General features: G+C 43.1%; 1 protein-coding gene across 5 annotated transcripts in view; it reads right to left on the bottom strand.

Moving 5' to 3' along the window:
• Positions 1–10,488: 10,488 nt before the first annotated feature.
• ABCC9 (ATP binding cassette subfamily C member 9) overlaps positions 10,489–18,078 on the bottom strand; it is an 80,671-nt gene continuing 73,081 nt past the window's right edge. For 3 of the 5 annotated variants that reach the window (XM_072999692.2, XM_072999695.2, XM_072999693.2), the window contains 5 exons: positions 16,137–16,245; positions 15,415–15,518; positions 14,111–14,244; positions 13,076–13,138; positions 10,489–10,804 (listed from right to left, as the gene is read on the bottom strand). In XM_072999692.2, coding sequence (XP_072855793.1) covers positions 10,667–10,804; positions 13,076–13,138; positions 14,111–14,244; positions 15,415–15,518; positions 16,137–16,245 — 548 coding nt within the window. In that variant the 3' untranslated portion in view covers positions 10,489–10,666. Of the gene's footprint in view, positions 10,805–12,522; positions 12,707–13,075; positions 13,139–14,110; positions 14,245–15,414; positions 15,519–16,136; positions 16,246–18,078 lie in introns of all 5 variants that reach the window. The other 2 variants (XM_072999694.2, XM_072999696.2) reach the window with 1 other exon arrangement.

Here is an 18,078-nt window from a genome sequence, read left to right as displayed (position 1 = left end):
GAAGTCATGCAGAGTCATTATCGAAAGCCTGTCTAAAAGCAACATTTTGAGATGCCTTCTAAATGTTAGGAGGGAAAGGACCAGGCACTGCCATGCCAGGAATTGATTTCAAAGTGCTGTTGCCACAGCGAAGTAGGCCCCACTTCTTGTAGATGACTTCTGGGCCTCCTTTGGAGTAGCTACCCGGAGGAGCATTGCCCGGGAGGATCTAGTACAGCGGACAGATGACCTTGGGGAGAGATGCTCCAACAGGTAATGTGGGATGGGTTACATGATCATTTATTCCTTCTTGTAAATTGTTTTAGTGTCAGGTGGCTGGTTGCCAAGGCTAATTGCAATTCACTGGATTGAAGCTGCCAGTAATAACATGATGCCCTTACTCAATGACTGAAGCTAGATTTCCTCAAAATACTTGCATCTAATGTTCTGTGCAGATCTTGCAAAAATGCACGTAGCTAAAAATTGGTTCTATATTTCATGCACTCTTCTGTTTCCATTGCTAAATCCCATTGCCTTGCTTGAAATGGCTCTGGCTGTTGGAGTTTTATTTGCAACCTTGCATACTGCCAGTGGCTTGAATGAGTGAAAGGCATTTTTCTGGGCTAGGGTGACTGTCAATCTATCCAGGACTAACCAATTATTCCCTCCCACTTCTGAATTCAGAAGGAGCCTCGCCTCTCTCCTGAGTGTTTCTTTTCCCTCTCTTTAATCTATTGAAAGCAATTTGTTTGTTTGCTGTTGATCTGTTCACAGCTGTAAGTAATGAAATATTTTTATTCTTTCTCCTACAAATGTCTCAGAGTGAGTTATCGAGCCATTAAGTGCTAGTTGATGAGAAAAGGGTGGACTATCTGGAGAACCTGAAGCTATTCTCCGCTGTGTGTACACCTACTGTGTAGCACAAGGAATTTTGCCAGGAATTCGAAACTCTGCAACACAGATCACACATTAAGTAAGGGCACTTTTCCTCCTCTTACAAAAATTATCCCCCCAGCACACAAATATATCAGTGCTACATGCTCAGGTCTGTAGGGAGGCAAATAAAGCTATACTATCTACTAACTGTTGGATTACAAAACAATAAATGCTAAAGGTGGATTAAAACAAACTAATGTTGCCATAAACAGGCAGTTTTTTTCACTTCAGGGTGCACTGCTTCTAGACGTGGAATCAGAGTCTCATCCACTAGGGACCTTTAGTAGTGACTAAATTTTGCTGGTTCATCCCCAACTAGCTTATTTTTATCTTAGAACTGTTGCTAGCGCAACAAAGTCAACAAAAATATGTATCTCTTTCATCTAAAGTGCAACCCATTACTGTCCGAAAGCTGGCAAAACACTTTGTATAAACCCTTGAGCTAATAAAAGACATCTCGATACGATGTTCTCTGTCTTCACCAAGAGCACCCCGAGAAATATGAACTGAAGTTGGCAGAAAACACCGAGAAGAAAGCAAAGCTAATCAGTTCACAGTGAAAGTTTGTGATCCTTTCCCACTGGTTTGGGTTGATGAAGTGTATTGGCCTGGCACTGAACTTCTATTTAATGGAAACTTACATTCTTGGAAGTCTGGTTCCTTTCTTCCTTGTAATCCCCCACGTCCTCAGAAAAACAATTAGAGTCACTAATAGGAAAATGAGCACCTTGGTTAGTTTCTGAAGCTAAGTTTACACAGCTAAATTTAGAAGGGTCTAGAAAATTCAGATTCTTCTTCTTAGCATTGAGCTGAAAGGTACAACATAATACTCTAAAGATGCACTGTTTGGAAAGGCAGTGTAATGTGGCGGTTGGATTGTTCACAATGCGAAAGAGATAAACAAATATTAAGTTTGCTCTCTGTGTTGCAGAATAGGTGCTGCAGTAGATCCATGGGCCAACGGGCGAATGGGAAAGCAGGAGAAGCAGTTAGCATCAAATAACTGAACTTACATTGAAGATTTTTGTTGTCATTGTTTAGTTGTTTAGTCGTGTCTGACTCTTTGTGACCCCATGGACCAGAGCACGGCAGGCCCTCCTATCTTCCACTGCCTCCCGGAGTTGGGTCCAATTCATGTTGGTCGCTTCGATGACCCTGTTCAACCATCTTGTCCTCTGTCGTCCCCTTCTCCTCCTGCCTTCACACTTTCCCAACATCAGGGTCTTTTCCAGGGAGTCTTCTCTTCTCATGAGATGGCCAAAGTATTGGAGCCTCAGCTTCAGGAGCTGCCCTTCCAGGGAGCACTCAGGATTGATTTCCTTCAGAACGGATAGGTTTGTTCTCCTTGCAGTCCAGGGGACTCTCAAGAGTCTCCTCCAGCACCACATTTCAAAAGCATCAATTCTTCGGTGGTCAGCCTTCTTTATGGTCCAACTCTCACTTCCATACATCGCTACTGGAAAAACCATAGCTTTGACTATGCAGACTTTTGCCGGCAAGGTGATGTCTAGAAAAGCCTAAATCATCATTCTAACTAGTTAGGCATGTGCCCCAAGGCTCCTGACTTTGAGACTGCATGTCTGCTGATTAGAAAGATGAAAACAAGATGGAAGTCAGAATGAGACTGAGAGGCAGACCCTGATCTCATGATAGGAAGTAGAAGTCAGAGAGTTAAAGGTGAAAGGCATGCTTTTCCAGACTTCTCCTCCCAAATATCTCTTCCAGCTGTTTGGGCTGGATAGATATTTAAGAGTAGATATCCAGTGTAGAGTAGATATGTGCACAGACTGGAAAACCATGATGGTTCATGATGGTTCATGGTTTCTGGCTACCACCGAACCACAAACTATCACGTCTCCTCCCCTCCCAAAATGAACTAGTTTGGGGTTCATTTTTCCAAACTGGGGAGGACATGAGTTTGTGCTGGGGAGGACATGAGTGCGCTGCTGACGAGCGGGTGCATGCACACAGACAGCAGGCCTGGCTTCCGTGCAAGGATCCGGGCCTGCTGCCTTTCAGGATGGTGGGGGCAGCTTCAAAACAAATAGGGAGGTGATGGAGGGGGCAGTGAGAGGGAGCAGGGCGGTCATCCCATTTTGCAAACCAAAGTGCTGAGGGGGGAAACGGTTGGTGCTTCGTTTCGTTTTGGCAAAACGAGATCCATGCACCGAACCACAAACCAGCCCTGGTTTTTTGTATTTTTTCCCCCTGGTTCGTGGTTCAGTTTGTGCCCATCTCTAGTGTAGAATGATAGCCTAGTGTTTGAACTGATTTCAATAAGGTTTTTCCCCTGCCTTTTAAAACTGAATATGTTTAATTGTTGATAGTATGATTATTGAAAATATATCGTCCATGTTTTAATATTTGTTTTTGAGCCATTTGTAAGCTGCCTACAGGGAGAAAGGCAGTGAAAACATGAAATGAAGGGAAATTTAACATAGAAATCAAGAGCATGGTGGACTCCTCAGGTACTCTGAAAAGAAGCTTTCCAGGCTGCCTCCCTGCCCCATGTAGCAACTCGAAACATACATTTGCAGAAACCTACCCAAAATAAAATAAAATTTAACTTAGAAACCAAGAGCATGTTAGAATCCTCGGGTACTCTGAAAAGAGCTTTCTAAGCTAGCCATCTCTCTCTCCCTCCCTCCCTCCCTCCCTCCGTCCCCCCCCCCTCTCTCTCTCTCTCTCTCTCTCTCTCGCAAATGGAAACATAAATTTGCAGATAACTACTATTATAATCCTGCATGGCTGGGAACTGCAGGCCGGCGTGTGAGTGAAGTAGAAGACAAAGACACACACTCCACTCTCTGTGAACGTCCTCAAGTCCATTTTAACCTCCTGCTCGTTTGCCACAGGAATGTGACTCCCAGGAGCTAGTTCATGAGGGAATGTAGCTTTCCGGCTTGAACCGTTTCCTTAACCCCAAAGAGATTCCACACCCCATGATGATTTTTTTAAAATAAAAAAAAACTAATTTCATGCTTCTAATGAGTTCAGGTCACTGTCCCAGTTTATCCCTGTCTCAGCTCCGTGACAGCAGTTCAGTCACAGCCTGGAAAGGTTGCTTTGGGGATAACAGCTTCCAAAACCTCCCAGCCAGGAAGCCCAGCGAGATGCTGGGATTTTGGAAGACAGAAAAGCAATTCCCCCAATCGTTGGTTTTAGTGTCGCTCTTGGAACAAGGACAAACTTCATGGCAGAGCAGGAATGGCCTCCAGGCAGGGTGGTGGGTCTACTGTAAAACGAATGAAGCTTAAGCTTCAGGGACCCTGATTCTAAAGGGTCCCCCAAAAATAACTGTGGTGGCCTGTCGTGGGAAAAAGACCCATTGAAGAAGATAACAGTGGTTATCCTGATTTCATTGCTGGTTGTGAAGGATCCCCCTCCCCCAACAATTCAAGCTTCAGAGACCCAAAAGGTAGGCCCAGCCCTGTCTCCAGGCCTACTATATCCAACAATCAAAAGGACAACACACACTGGCAGACATCCTATTAGTAGTCCCAAGTAAGATAGATCTTTTGCCTCTGGGATTTACAGAAGTGCTGACTCGCATTCAGCTGTTGACTTACTGGGGACACAGCTACATTAGCAACAGGGAGTGATCTAGTCTTGGAATGGGGGGGGGCTTGTTTGTTCCTTCTGTTCACATGGGCATCGCTCCTGCAGCCCCCGTAGTTGTGATCTAGTCAACCATAGTTGGCATTAGAACGGTCTGTTTTGGTCTGTTGGGTTGCAATGCTTCTCTCCCCTTCTTGCTCCTCGTCTCCTGCCTTCTCTTGCTCCTCATCTGCTATCAGCCAGTGGGAAACAGCCTGCTTCTGTTTGCTTTTGGGTGGGCATTAATGCTGGGGTTTTATGCACACAAAGAGGGGAGCCATGGAGTGCCGTGTTACATGGACATGCCACAAGGTAGTTAGTTATACAGAGGAGGGGCATGATCATCTCAGAATGCTGGACATGTAATAAGGGATATGAGCTGCAGGAACCTAGACTTTGGTTGAATATCTAGAAAAATGTCTTAATTGTTAGAGCAGTATGACAACGGAACCAATGTCCTTGGGAGGTGGTGAGCCCTCCAATGCTGGTGGCATTCAAGAGAAAATTGGACAGCCAGCTGTCAGATCTGCTTTGATTTGTATTCCTGCCTTGAGCAGAGGGTTTGAACTCAATGGCCTTGGAGGCCCCTTCCAACTCCATTGTCCTGTGATTCTATCTTTCAGCCCCACGTTTCTCGCTTTCTTCTTTTTTTTCAAAAAATAATTTTTGGTCAGTGGTATAGCGCTGCATTGTTTCATCATTGAAAAACCCTAAATGATTATTTGGTTTTCTTCAGTTCTGAACCACATTTCCATCTTAAAAAATAAAAAATGACTGCCTGCTGTACTTACTATTGTGCTATGTAGTCCTCCTTGACAGATGTTAAGCAAAACTAACAGGCAATAAAATGTATGTAAAGTTGAAGCTGCACAGCCAGGCTATTGTCTTCATCTCTATACTTTATAGCACTTAAATGATGTAGCATAATAGTGGGAAAGTTTCTTTTCTTAAAAGGAATTAGATTTTTAAAAAAGCCTTTCCCCCCACTTCAAAATGGGACGGAGGGTGCTATCTGCAGTCGTGGTCAGACCATGACTACCTTTATACATCATCTAAGCCGCCTAGAGTGGCCTTTTAGGCCAGATGGGCGGGGTATAAATAAATAAATAAATAAATAAATAAATAAATAAATAAATAAATAAATAAATAAATAAATAAATCTCCCATCCCACACTTGAGTGACTACCGTCGCCATTTCCGTTGCCTGTATAGCGAGGAATCCATCCCTCCTGTCAATACTTAATTTCTTTTTCTTCTTATTTATTTTTTGTTTTATTATTGTATGTGCCACAGTTTGTTTGTTAAATCTTTATGGTCTATTGTATTTTTTTGTACAGTGGACCCTCGACTTACAGACGGCTCGACTTACAGACTTTTCAAGTTACAGACTTCCCTGGCAACAAAATTTAGATTCGACTTGCAGCCAGAGAATCGACTTACAGACCAGAAAAAAACCAAAATGGAATAAAAATAGAATAAAGACCGCTGGTTATGGGATTAATTGGTTTTCAATGCATTGTAGGTCAATGGAGATTCGACCTACAGACTTTTCGACCTGCAGCCACTGTTCCAATATGGATTAATTCCGTAAGTAGAGGGTCCACTGTATATTCTATGGTTTATTGTATATTTTATTGTAAGCCGCCCAGAGTGGTCGACCAGACCAGATGGATGGGATATAAAGCAAATAAATAAATAAATAAATAAATAAATAAATAAATAAATAAATAAATAAATAAATAAATAAATAAATAAATAGGGGACTGCTCGGCAAGAAAACCATGTTATTTGAACTGATCCCAGTCATTCCAAACAATCAGGAGGCTCCAACCTTAGACCGATCGGGGACAGATTGATCCCCATTAAGAACACGTTGGAATGTTCTAAGAAGAACATCATGTAGTCAATGTTTTTTAGAGCAATCTCTACTGTTCTAGCAGGTGGCTACAAAGTGGGATAAACTCTGGGGCTGCTCTTTAGCTGAGACTAGCTATATGTGGCTGATTATTGTTTTCTGACATGATCACATGGCTGGGGAAGATCAGGGCTTTCTTATAAGAATTTTCTGAAGGTTTTTCTGGGAGTACATGGGGCTTTTGGTCATCAGGGTAATTGGCCGCTAGAGCATTTGGAATGGGACTTTGGGGGACCATGGGGCAGACTCTGTCTCTCAGCCTGATCTACCTCACAGGGTTATCATGGGGCTAAAGCGGAGGAGAGCTAAATACTGTATGTGCCAACTTGACTTCATTGGAGGAAACGTGAGAGATAAATGTTAGAAATAAACAAACCCTAAATGTTCAGCAATGCTTCTTGTCACTTTTCTGGCAAATGTCTCTCAGCCAACATTTGTTAAATTATGCTGAGTTTTCAGATACTGGCTTGATTCTACCTGTTTGCAGAAGCTTCTTGGACTTTCCTGATTCAGCAGGGCTTGAAGGAATTAATCACTGAACCAATTAATCAATCTGGGAAAGTGGACAGACAGTAAGAAAGCATGGATGTGTCTGTTGAGTCGCAAGCGCTGCCCTTGGTTTGGAGTGAATTGCTTTATTGTGGGGGGTGAGCGGCTGTGACCCTCCAGATTATTTCCGGCCGCAACACCTCTAACCTCTCAGAGCATTGGCTATGTTAGGCTCCTGGGGGAGGTAGACAAAAACATCTGGAGGGCCACAGGAAGGAAAATCCCTTTCCTTTCAGTCAGGGCAAGGCTAGCCTGCCATTTGCCTTTTGGTTTGCCCCAAATCCCAGTGTGCTGAGCCAGGTTACATCAACATTCTCCTCCTCTTTGCTACCTACAGTGACCCCCTCTTTCCTCCAAAAGATGGGGGCAGGGGTGTCACTGGCCTCTTTTAGGACATTCCTCCATTGGAATGGCCGCCATGCCACAAACCTCCCTTGGGAAGGCCTCCCTGGAGTTCACTGGCCTTAGGACAAGCATGGAAGGTTTTGGCCACGCCAACAGGTCCTCGTTGAGGGACCCGTTACACAGCTGGTTGCACAACCCTTTCTCAAGAGCAGTGCAAGAGTGGACCAGCAAAGGGAAGCTTGCACATTTGGGGAGACCATTTACATGGCTGCCCTTCCAGAACTATGTACAGTAGGACCGCTGTATCCGCAGGATCAGGACCCGTGGTTCCACTTATCTGCTGCCTAAAAAAACTTATAAATTAAAAATTAAATAAATACCCAACTCTCAAACAAACTGCACCAGAGCACAGAGTTCTGACTCCTGTCCTCTGAAGATGCCAGCCACAGAGACTGGAGAAACGTTAGGAAGAACAACCTTCATAACACGGCCAAAGAGACCGAAAAACCCACAACAATCAATTAAATAAAACCCAGAAATGCATGTTCCCAAAGTGTATTACCAGGACTGACCACTAGATGGAAACAGAGACTATGCTATATACAGGTGACTTAAGGGAAATGCGCTCATGGCCAGATGTCTCCAAAGGAAGCAGCTTGCAGTGAGGTAGAAAAGCCACATTTGCAAACAGGAGGGCAGGAAACACAGCCCTTTGGCAAGACTGGGCCAGGTCATCCTTTCTCAACATGCACATACACCAAAGAAACAGGAAAGAAGTGCTTCGCTTATCCGCTATTTCTGGCATCCGTGAGTGGGCTAGGAATTTATCTCCTATGGATACCCCAGTCCTACTGTAATGCAACAGGATACTGGGCAAAGAGCAAAATGAAGGAGATCATACTCTTGAAGTTGCCCGTTCACTGTCAGCACCTGGAAAGTAAACCTGGGAAGCAGACAGATGTCCTGGTCACAGTCTTCCACCCCTGGGAGAAATGCAATGCCATTCTACTTAAATTGTTATACATACATGTTTTGCATCCATATATCCAATTAACGTATGTTTCATTCAGATCCGTGTCTATTTTTGATTCCCCTTTTATTGGCGACAAGCAAGACTGTGCCGTACGAGGAGACCTCCACCAAGACTTAATGAGACAAGCGGTGATGTGTGTGAACAAAAATGTGCGGTGTGAACCACAGCCAAGAGTGAGCCTTTATGGTTTGCTTCTTGGATGGAATAATGATTCCCATGCTGGCTCTTGAGTTTGTAAGAGTCAACGCCCTCTTATCTCACAACAAACAATCATCATAGTTGACTTCTCATTAGATGATGGCAAAGAGAGTGCTAAATCCTGGCAAAAAAAAGAGAGAGGTGCTCAAGCTAATGAGAAAGCAAGGCTGGAAATTACTTGTGACAGCAGTTCTTGAACAGTTTGTGGAGGAATAATTTGTAGTTGCACTTCTAGAGTTGTGTGCTCTTTTCCGCGCTGATATTGAACTGGCGTGTCCCCAAAGGAAATGCAAGAATGTTGCCATTAAGGGGGAGCTAACTTATTCTGAAGAAGGCTTTTGCTTCTTAAGTGATGGCGCTTGAGGTTATAATATTGAAATTATGGTGAGGAGCTATTAAAGGTACTTGCATTAGTATGGGGTGATTCCCCTGCATCCCTGATACACGCTAAAAAATTAGTGACATTAAAGCTCTTGTTTGTCATCATTTTAAGTGAGGACAAAGAACTGTTAAATTAATCTCACCAATATGGAATTTGCAGGCACTTTTGATACAGTTCTCACATCAGTTAGCAATATGTTTTCTGCATATTACACAGATTTGCACAAAACTGCACAATTTGCATAAAACTATGACTGCCGCTTTGACTTTTAAGAATGTGAAGCATTGAATAGGTTGCTCATGTCTTTCTTAACAATCAGTCAGTGCTTCTGTGCTTTCTCAAGGAGAATTTTTTTAGTTTCTCACTGACATACTATATTTTGCACAAATATTGGTAGCCTAATGGATGAGATGGTTGAACAGTGTCATTGAAGCGACCAACATGAATTTGACCCATCTCCGGGAGGCAGTGGAAGACAGGAGGGCCTGGCGTGCTCTGGTCCATGGGGTCACAAAGAGTCGGACATGACGTAACGACTAAACAACAACAACAATCATATCACCCCTCAGTCTTCTTTCTCAAGGCTAAGCATGCCCAGTCCTTTTCGTCTTTCCTTCTAGAGCTTGGTTTCCATTCTCCTGATCATCCTTGTTGCCCTCCTCTGAACTTGTTGCAGTTTGTTGGCATCCTTCTTCAAGTGTGGTTTCCAGAACTGGAAACAGTCCTCTAGAATGATGAAACCTAACCAGTGCTGAATAGAGGGTGGCTGCCTTGAAAGCAATGGGGTTGATTGATTACTCCTAATTAAGGTCTAAATCTTAATCACACTTACTCACAGGTAAATTCCACCAAAAGGAGTGGGTCTTAGTTCTGAATCCACAGGGTCAGACTACACATTTAGTTCTCAACTAATGTTTGTAGCAGTCATGTTTTGCCAGATTTTTCAGTTTCTTTACTTTTTCTTTACGTTCTTTGTTTACCACACAAAAAATAGCTGAACAGAGGAATTCTCCTGTCTATCCTATGAAGTAAATCCGCCTCCTTGCCAAAATAGGAAAAAGCTCAACTCTTATTTTTCAAGGTAATTAATTAATTAATTAATTAATTAATTAATTTGTTTGTTTGTTTGTTTGTTTGTTTGTTTATTTATTTATTTTCCAACTTTTACTCCACCCATCTAGATTCAATGAATCTACTCTGGGCAGCTTACAAACAAAATTTAAAACAAACAATATCAAACAATGTAGAAAGGTCCAAGATGATAAGACATAGGGAATTAAGAAATGGAAGCGGGGAAAGGCTTGCCTGAAGAACCAAGTCTTCAGCTTGTTCTTAAAAACTCCCAGGTGAATTTCAAGGGGAGAAGATGTTCTGGAGGTGAGGGGCCACCGCCGAGAAGGCCCAGTTTCTAGTTTTCTCCTTGCAGGCCTCTCTCGGGGGTCAAACCCTCAGCCGCCCAGCCTGGCTAGATTGAGTGACGCAAGTAGAACTAGAAATACCAACTCTGTTCATGAGAAGGAACCCAATTATAAGGTAAGACAAAACTGTCCAGACTTTTGTGAAGAAAAATTTATTTCTTTAAACCATACATAATGCGGTTCAGTTTTATAAAAGTTACAGATGGAAAAAATCCTTCCAAAGTTTTCAGTGATACTACAGTATATAGAAAATATATTTCCCCTCTTCTTTATTGAAAAATCAGGCATTAAAAAGCCAACCACATGCAACTCTTTCACATGTCAGCCCGGACGAAAGACGCAAAGATGCTATCTTCTTGAGCCAGGAGATGTTCGGGGGTGTCGTTCTCCAAAATGACCCCTCGTTTCATCACCATGACCAGATCTGCTGTCAGGATGGTGTGGACCCGGTGCTGCAATTAGAAAAAAACAGAAGCTTTTGTTCATCATTATGTTCTACACTGTGAGAGGTTTAGACCTGGATTCCTGGGATAATAACTGGGCTACTGATGCAATTAGCATGGCGAGTGGCCACATGACATATATAAAAGAATGTGAAAGTTTGGAAAGTTACTTTAAAGAAGAACAAATGTAACTGCCTAATGAAACCATCTATAACAACAGTGGTGGGATGATGATCCGGGACCCAGAGTATTCTCCTAACAATGCTCAGTTATGGGTGACTTCAGTAAATCATTATATTCATTTCTCTCCAAAGTAATTTGATGAGCTTCACATGTGATACAAGGGGGCTATATAACAAAGGGGCCTTTCACAGGCAACTTGTGGACAAAGTCAGGACAGGGGAATGCCTCACTCTGAAATAGCAGGAGGAAGCACCTCCTGCTCTGGCCATGAGCTACTCCCATATATCCGAAGAAGACCCAAAGGTTTCATTCTTTTCCTAATTTGAGAGGGGAAAATCATTCGAACCATGCTTTTGACACACACAAAAAGCTGCCAGGATAACTGTTTCTGGTTTAGAAACTAGTTTGGGCTTGAGTAAAACTATAAAGCATGCTTAGCAGCATGTATGTAGAAGAGGTGCTCTCTTGATTGGTAAAAGATATCTGTTTGTCCTCACCATGTATCTCATATTTTGCCTGCTTTGTTTTGTGATTGGTCAATGCTTTGAGGAAACAGGTATTCACTTTAGGGCTCCTAATGTACACTTTAACACGTCAGGAAGTTCCTTGAATTATGTTGGCCTCTACAAGATTATTTTAAGGGAACCTTTCTGAAGTTGTGAAGAGGACATTTGCCCATGTTCGGTCCTCATTGGGTTGTTTGTTGGGGAAACGGGTGTGTTTGGGTGTGTGTGTGCTAATGATTGTTGTAATTCATTTACTTTTGTACCTAACATTTTCTGCCAAATGATGGGCCTGCTGTACTAAGGGTGCTTTATGTATATCCCCACCAAATTTCCTGTTAGCACATGGGACAAACTTAGTGGATCAGTTTTCAGCAGTCTCTCCCCTAAGCAGTATACATGAAGCATTTAAAACAGAATTATAAAAAGGAAACTTAAAATAAAACACAGGTAAGCAATTCTCTTTCAAGTACCAAAGGTCTGTTTGCAAACAATCGTGGGGGGAATGGGGGAGAAGAGAATATCTTGAGGAGGAGAGTTCCAAAGTTCTACAGTATGTGCAGAACAGCCGCTGTTCTTCATGGAAGCCAACTTGGCCTCTGCAAAGGTTGGTAACTTCAGAAATGTCTCATCAGCTGTTGTCAGGTTTCAAGGTGTGGATAAGAAGAGTTGCTTCATGAGGTAATCAGAACTAAAACCATGTAGGGCTAGATAAGAAACACTCATCACCAAAAATGTATGCATCTTTTCTATTTAAGATGGAAGTGTGACATTCTTTTTAGTATAAAGCAGTTCCCAACCATGGCTCCCAGTAACCCTGGCCAGCGCAGCTTGTGGTGAAGGCTTCTGGGAATTGTAGTCCAAGAACACCTGGGTTGGCCAAGGTTGGGAACCACTGGCGTAGAGCAAACTATGTCTTTGGTTTAATCGTTTGGGAAAACCTGGATCTCAGAATACCTGACTGCCCGCACTTCGAAATATTGTAAGTCGTACAGAGGTTGAACTGAGAAGAGGAGCAGAGAGAAATAAAAGCAAGAATACCAGAAGAAGGCCAGAAATGATGCAGGAAATCTTGGCTTGGGAGTATCTATTTGTGTGTCTTCACCAAAGTGGTGAAAAGGCCATCTTTGTTGAGAAGTAAATTAGCAGCCGAATCACACTCAACAAGTACGCCATCGGAGAAGACTAAAACAATGTCTGCATCCAGAATCTGAGAGACCCGGTGCTGGAAGGAGAAAAAAAGGAAGGAAGAAAAGGAAAGAAAAGAAGGAAGAATGAGACAAATAAGAGAAAGACTGTCATGTGAAAGTGATTAAAGCTTGGTATAAATATAGATGGACAATGTTTCTGAAAACTGAGAGGAAAGAACCACAGAGAGTTAACATGCAAGTATTAAACATTAGCATGACACTCCATAGAGAATCCAATAAAACAGTGTTATTTATCCAATTCTCATAATTATCACACATGGACTATTGCATGTGAGTTGACCTACACATAGGACCTAGACAACTCAAGCAACATCACATCTGATCTGCATGAAAGTGGGAAGATGCAGTGAAGAAGCAGGTCCATCATGATTGTATCTACTTACAGCTATTATTACTACCGTGCGATCAGCAAAGGCAGTCATGACGACTTTCTGCAGGATGTTTTCCTAGAAAGAAAAGAGCACAACAGTTAAACCCATGAATTCAACTTTCTACCCTTCCTTAAAATAGGATGGGCAGCATTTCCAATACCTTCCTAGCAATAATTACTTCATCCTTTGACTCACGAGTGAATTAGATTGAGGCTATGACTTGATGGATAAATATTTTGGGATTTGCTCCGCAATTAGCAGGGCAGAATTCAAAGTATTTTTAATGGCCACATGATGCAAACAGCAATGGAAATCAACCCAGTCCTTGGCATCCAATCTGGAATTTTCCCCCCTGCTGCTGGGGGCTTCCACTTTTTGAAAGCAGGAACGATTCAAATAGCGTTTTCACTGTGGAATGAGGTTGTTTCGTTCTACAAAAGGACAGGGGGGGCATGGCTCTGGGTGGTATTTTTGGATAGCAGGAACACCCATCTCTGCAATCTTTCTCTCTAGTGGTCCCAAAGTATTTTCTTTTAAAAAATAAAATATCAAGTTTGGCACCAGATTGCCTTATCATTACACGGATACATTAGCGCTAAATTTCCTCTTCACAGACCACCAAACAAATAAAGGAAAGGAGAGCCAGGGATCCCGAGGGGGGCAGTATCACAGGAAGTAGACCCATAGGCTGTCAGCACATATCAAATTGCACTGAGAGCCAGTGTGGACACTTACACTAACCGGGGTCTTTGTGTGGTCACTTAGACTAAATACAACCAAAAGGTGACTGAATTAAGCCACAGCAAGGCTGAATCAGAGTGATTTGCTTTTGCTGTGGCTTGACTCAAGCTTCTTTTATAGTTGTATTCAGTTTAGGTGATCACGCTGGTTGCACCCTGAATTTTGTATATAAAGGTAATATAATGGTTCCGTTATTATCTGCTGTTTTGACTTGGAGCTAAAAATGGCTCCGTTGCTTGTGCTTTGGAACAGTGTGTGTGAACGGACAGAGCAGCAAGAGGGCAGGAGCCCACAGCTGTTACTCACCGTGGCCATATCAATGGAAGCTGTAGCTTCATCCATGATGAGGATGCTGCTCTTGCGCACAAACGCCCTGGCCAGGCAAAAAAGTTGGCGCTGACCAACACTAAAGTTCTCTCCACCTTCCGTTACCACAGCGTCTGAGGAGGGGGGAAAAAAGCAAGTGGTAAGGATTGTGACGGTCCAGCTTCATCTACTGAACGTGAGCAATTGAGATAATGGTGGATCTCGACATGGTTGGACAGTGGTACCAAAGGATAGGTTTTGGCAGAAGCAACCTAGCACTTGTGAACTGCTACAATTGATGACTGTGAATAAAATGTAATTTGTGACTCCAAATATAGGAGATTAGAAACTGGTATGCACCAACACATCGGCTCGTTGGGCTGCAGCTCTTTAATAAGTGCAAACTTGGTCACAAAGCTACAGAAGGACTGGTGAAAAGGCCCTTTGACATATTTAGCAGCTAACAAATTGGCTAGCCCTTTTGCCAGCAACCAGATTATGTAGGTGCCAGCACAAACCAAGCCAGCCCAGAACATTCTTGCTTGCACCTTTCTAACTTCTTGTCAGGGGCTACTGTTTTTTTAGGTACAGGTGCGATTGCCCCAGTTAGGTTCAATCCCAGGTATGGGATTGCTGAAATCAAACCAAAGGGGCTAACTGCCTATTTCTTTGGAGAAGCTGCTTACCGTATTTTTCTGTGCATAAGTTGCCTCCATGTATAAGACGCCCCCCCACTTTTCTAACCCAAAATTAAGAAATCTAAATGGGGCTTAGCAAGTGGAGGGGAAAGCAGGGATCAAAGTCCTGAAGGGTCACTTTGCTCCCTGCTTTCCCCTCCACTTATTTTTTTCTTTCCTCAGCTTACTTCTGTGTATAAGATGGCCCTCAATTTTTAGTCTAAAGATTTTAGACAAAAGTATAGTCTTATACATGGAAAAATACGGTAATTGGGAACTTCCACTGGACTCTCCTTTGAAGGCTCCGGAAGAGCAGGAGAGCCCAGTGGAAGATTTCAATTAAGTGGCTTCTTCAAAAGGACAGCCTTAACAATCTCGATCAGTCCTCCCCTTTAAAAAGGAACCATATTTCCTTTCCTTTTAACGGGAAAGAAGACTATAATTCTACTAAACAGGGTTGCTTGAGATGCCGTGTGATTTCCTTGCCCAAAATTGCCAGATTCTTGACTATGGATGCAAGGATCCCACCATGCATCTCTGACCAACCTTAGCTGACTTTAAGTGGCCCGCTCCAATTTGTCCATCTAGCCAAGCCCTTTGTATTGTATTTTATTCTGATGTACACACCTAAACCTCCTGGCAAGGACTTGACCATGTTCTTCAGCTGGGCAATCTCTAGAGCTTCCCAAAGCACATCATCCGTACATTTGCACTCTGGATCCAGATTAAAGCTATGGAAAAGAAGATGTAGAAGTATTTAACTTAGACCATGCTACTGAATTAAATTCGCTGATTTCGGCAACACTTTTGCTCCTAATATTGTATTGAGACAAAGAACGAGAACATTACAGTTACATGTGTTTTCCCTCCCTGCTCCCTTTAGTACAGTGAGGTGTGACTGGCTGAAGGAAGGGATGTTGGGTTTCGCAACCTGCTCAATACAATCTCCCCCAAAGGATGAGGATATTGGGGTGGTAAAGGAAAATCTTGTTTTCCAAGGGAAAATTGCAAAAAAGAAAATGAAAGCAGTCTTTTTGTGCATACTAAACAAATGCAGAAAAATGTGGGTTTTGGACAGCACAGATTTATGAGTGAAAATGTAAAGGACAGACACGGGCCAGAGACAGATCAATACATCTTCAAGGTAGGAAAAGTTATTTTCTTACAACTCCCTGAATATCCCAGCCAGCACTGGCCATGCTAACTGAGGTGTTCTGGGTCTTGCAATCCAAAAAGTAAAGTTTTTCATTTGTGTCCCAGTTTTTGGGACCAGTTAGCCATGTTGAGTCTCATTTCGGGTAGGAAAAAAAGGGGGATAGAAATGAAATCCATCCTCAACCAACGCTTACCGAATGGAACCACTGAATAAGATGGGATCCTGGAGGATGATGGACAGTCTGGAGCGCAGCATATCGAGTGGCAGCTTTGAAATGTCAATGCCATCAATAATTATTCTCCCTGTATGAAGTGATATGGACCAAAAAAAAAATGAGATGCACAACAAAATAAGCAAAGTGTACAGAACAACAACAGATTTGGGAGCATAGTTGTGTGATCCAACAAAACACTGCCCACATCATCAGGGAGGCATCAGAGGGCACAAATTGAGGGCCAACATCCTGTGCACCCAACTGAAGAAAATGAATAGGGAAGCCTGAAAGAGAGTGGGAAGAGTCTTACAGAATTAGTAACAGCCTAACTCTACATTAGCATGGAATGCATTCTATTGTGTGATTTATTGGGAACGAACCAAATGGGACACGCGAGGCATCAAACCAACAGAAGGATTCAGTAACAAGCAGCTCAGATGGTCAAGGGTACTATCAAAAGGTTTGGGTGCAAACGCCCTGTGCTTCACACAGCAGAAAGGGATGAAGAAGGATTCAGAAGAGTGGAAGAGGAGGAGGATCATAAGCCATTAGTCAGGAATCAAACTGGGCATCACTATAATAGGTGCTCTATTATAGCACAGCATATGTTACTTGCTATATTGTGGTCCATACAGGAGATAAACCAGAGGTGATGGGGCATCATGCATAAACAAGAGATGAGTGAGCTTCAGACTGACATGGAAATAAATGGTGGTTTCTGAGATCATCAGAAATAGTTTTGTTTTCAAGCCAACACTACAGCTAGCCCTTAGAAGAGTTACATTCCCCATGGACCCACAATCACATGCATGCTCTGTTTTAAGGCCACCCCTCCTTGGAGGTTCCCCTTAGGGCCCTTGGCATGAACACCTGGCCAGATAAAGGGTAACGCCTGAAAAAGAAGACGAGATGGTGGAGATGGGGAGACAGAAGCTGAGAAGTCTTCTCCAGCTTGGATTTTAATTTTGTTGTTTAGGCATTAAGTCGTGTCCGACTCTTCATGACCCCATGGACCAGAGCATACCAGGCCCTCCTGTCTTCCACTGCCTCCCAGAGTCGGGTTAAATTCATGTTGGTCGCTTCGATGACTCGTGGCACAGTGGTTAAACTGCTGTACTGCAGCCAAAAAACTGTGCTCACGACCTGGGGGTTCAATCCCAGGTAGCCGGCTGAAGGTTGACTCAGCCTTCTGTCCGTCCGAGGTCGGTAAAATGAGTACCCAGCTCGCTGGGGGGGGGGGGCAATGTGTAGCCTGCATATTTAACTTGTAAACCGCCCAGAGAGTGCTTGAAGTGCTATGGGGCGGTATATAAGTAGCACACTTTGCTTTTTAATAGATTACGGAGAAGTTCCTTTTTTGGAGTTAAGTCCAAAAAAAGCAATGTTTCTAAAATCTGTTCTTGGTTGGCAGTAGGAGTTGGAGTTTTGCCTAGGCCATAGCTGGTAATGGCCTCACCCAGGCTCCAGTCTTCATCTTCTGAACTCAGATGTCTTTGAATTATTACAAAGGGTTGTTGGTAAACCAAAGGAGGTACAATATCACGAGTCACAGAGCTTGGAATTGTTACCTCCCCCCCTTGGACAACAACTCCCAAAATCCCCAGCCAGCATGCTGGGGGCTGCAGTCCTAAAAACGAACATATCCACACTCTGATGATTCATGAGATTTCTACAGCCGGCCAACAACATTTTCAATCAATCAGCTCACATTTTTAATTTGCAGTTAAAGTTCAGCTTTATTTAAATGGAGCAATTTGTTTGTCCCAGTGTGGTGTAGCGGATAGAGTAACAGACTAGGACTCGAGAACAGGGTTCGAATCCTTGGCCATGGAAACTCACTGAGGATATGTGGAACTGTTAAAGCCACTCCCTAAATATCTCACCTAACCTTGAAAGCCATATTAGGGTCTCCAAAAGCTGC

The sequence above is a fragment of the Pogona vitticeps genome, chromosome 5, assembly GCF_051106095.1.
Source record: "Pogona vitticeps strain Pit_001003342236 chromosome 5, PviZW2.1, whole genome shotgun sequence".
Lineage (NCBI taxonomy): Eukaryota > Metazoa > Chordata > Lepidosauria > Squamata > Agamidae > Pogona > Pogona vitticeps.
The sequence above is the reverse complement of the archived record's forward strand: the minus strand, read 5'-3'. Positions and strand labels throughout refer to the sequence as shown.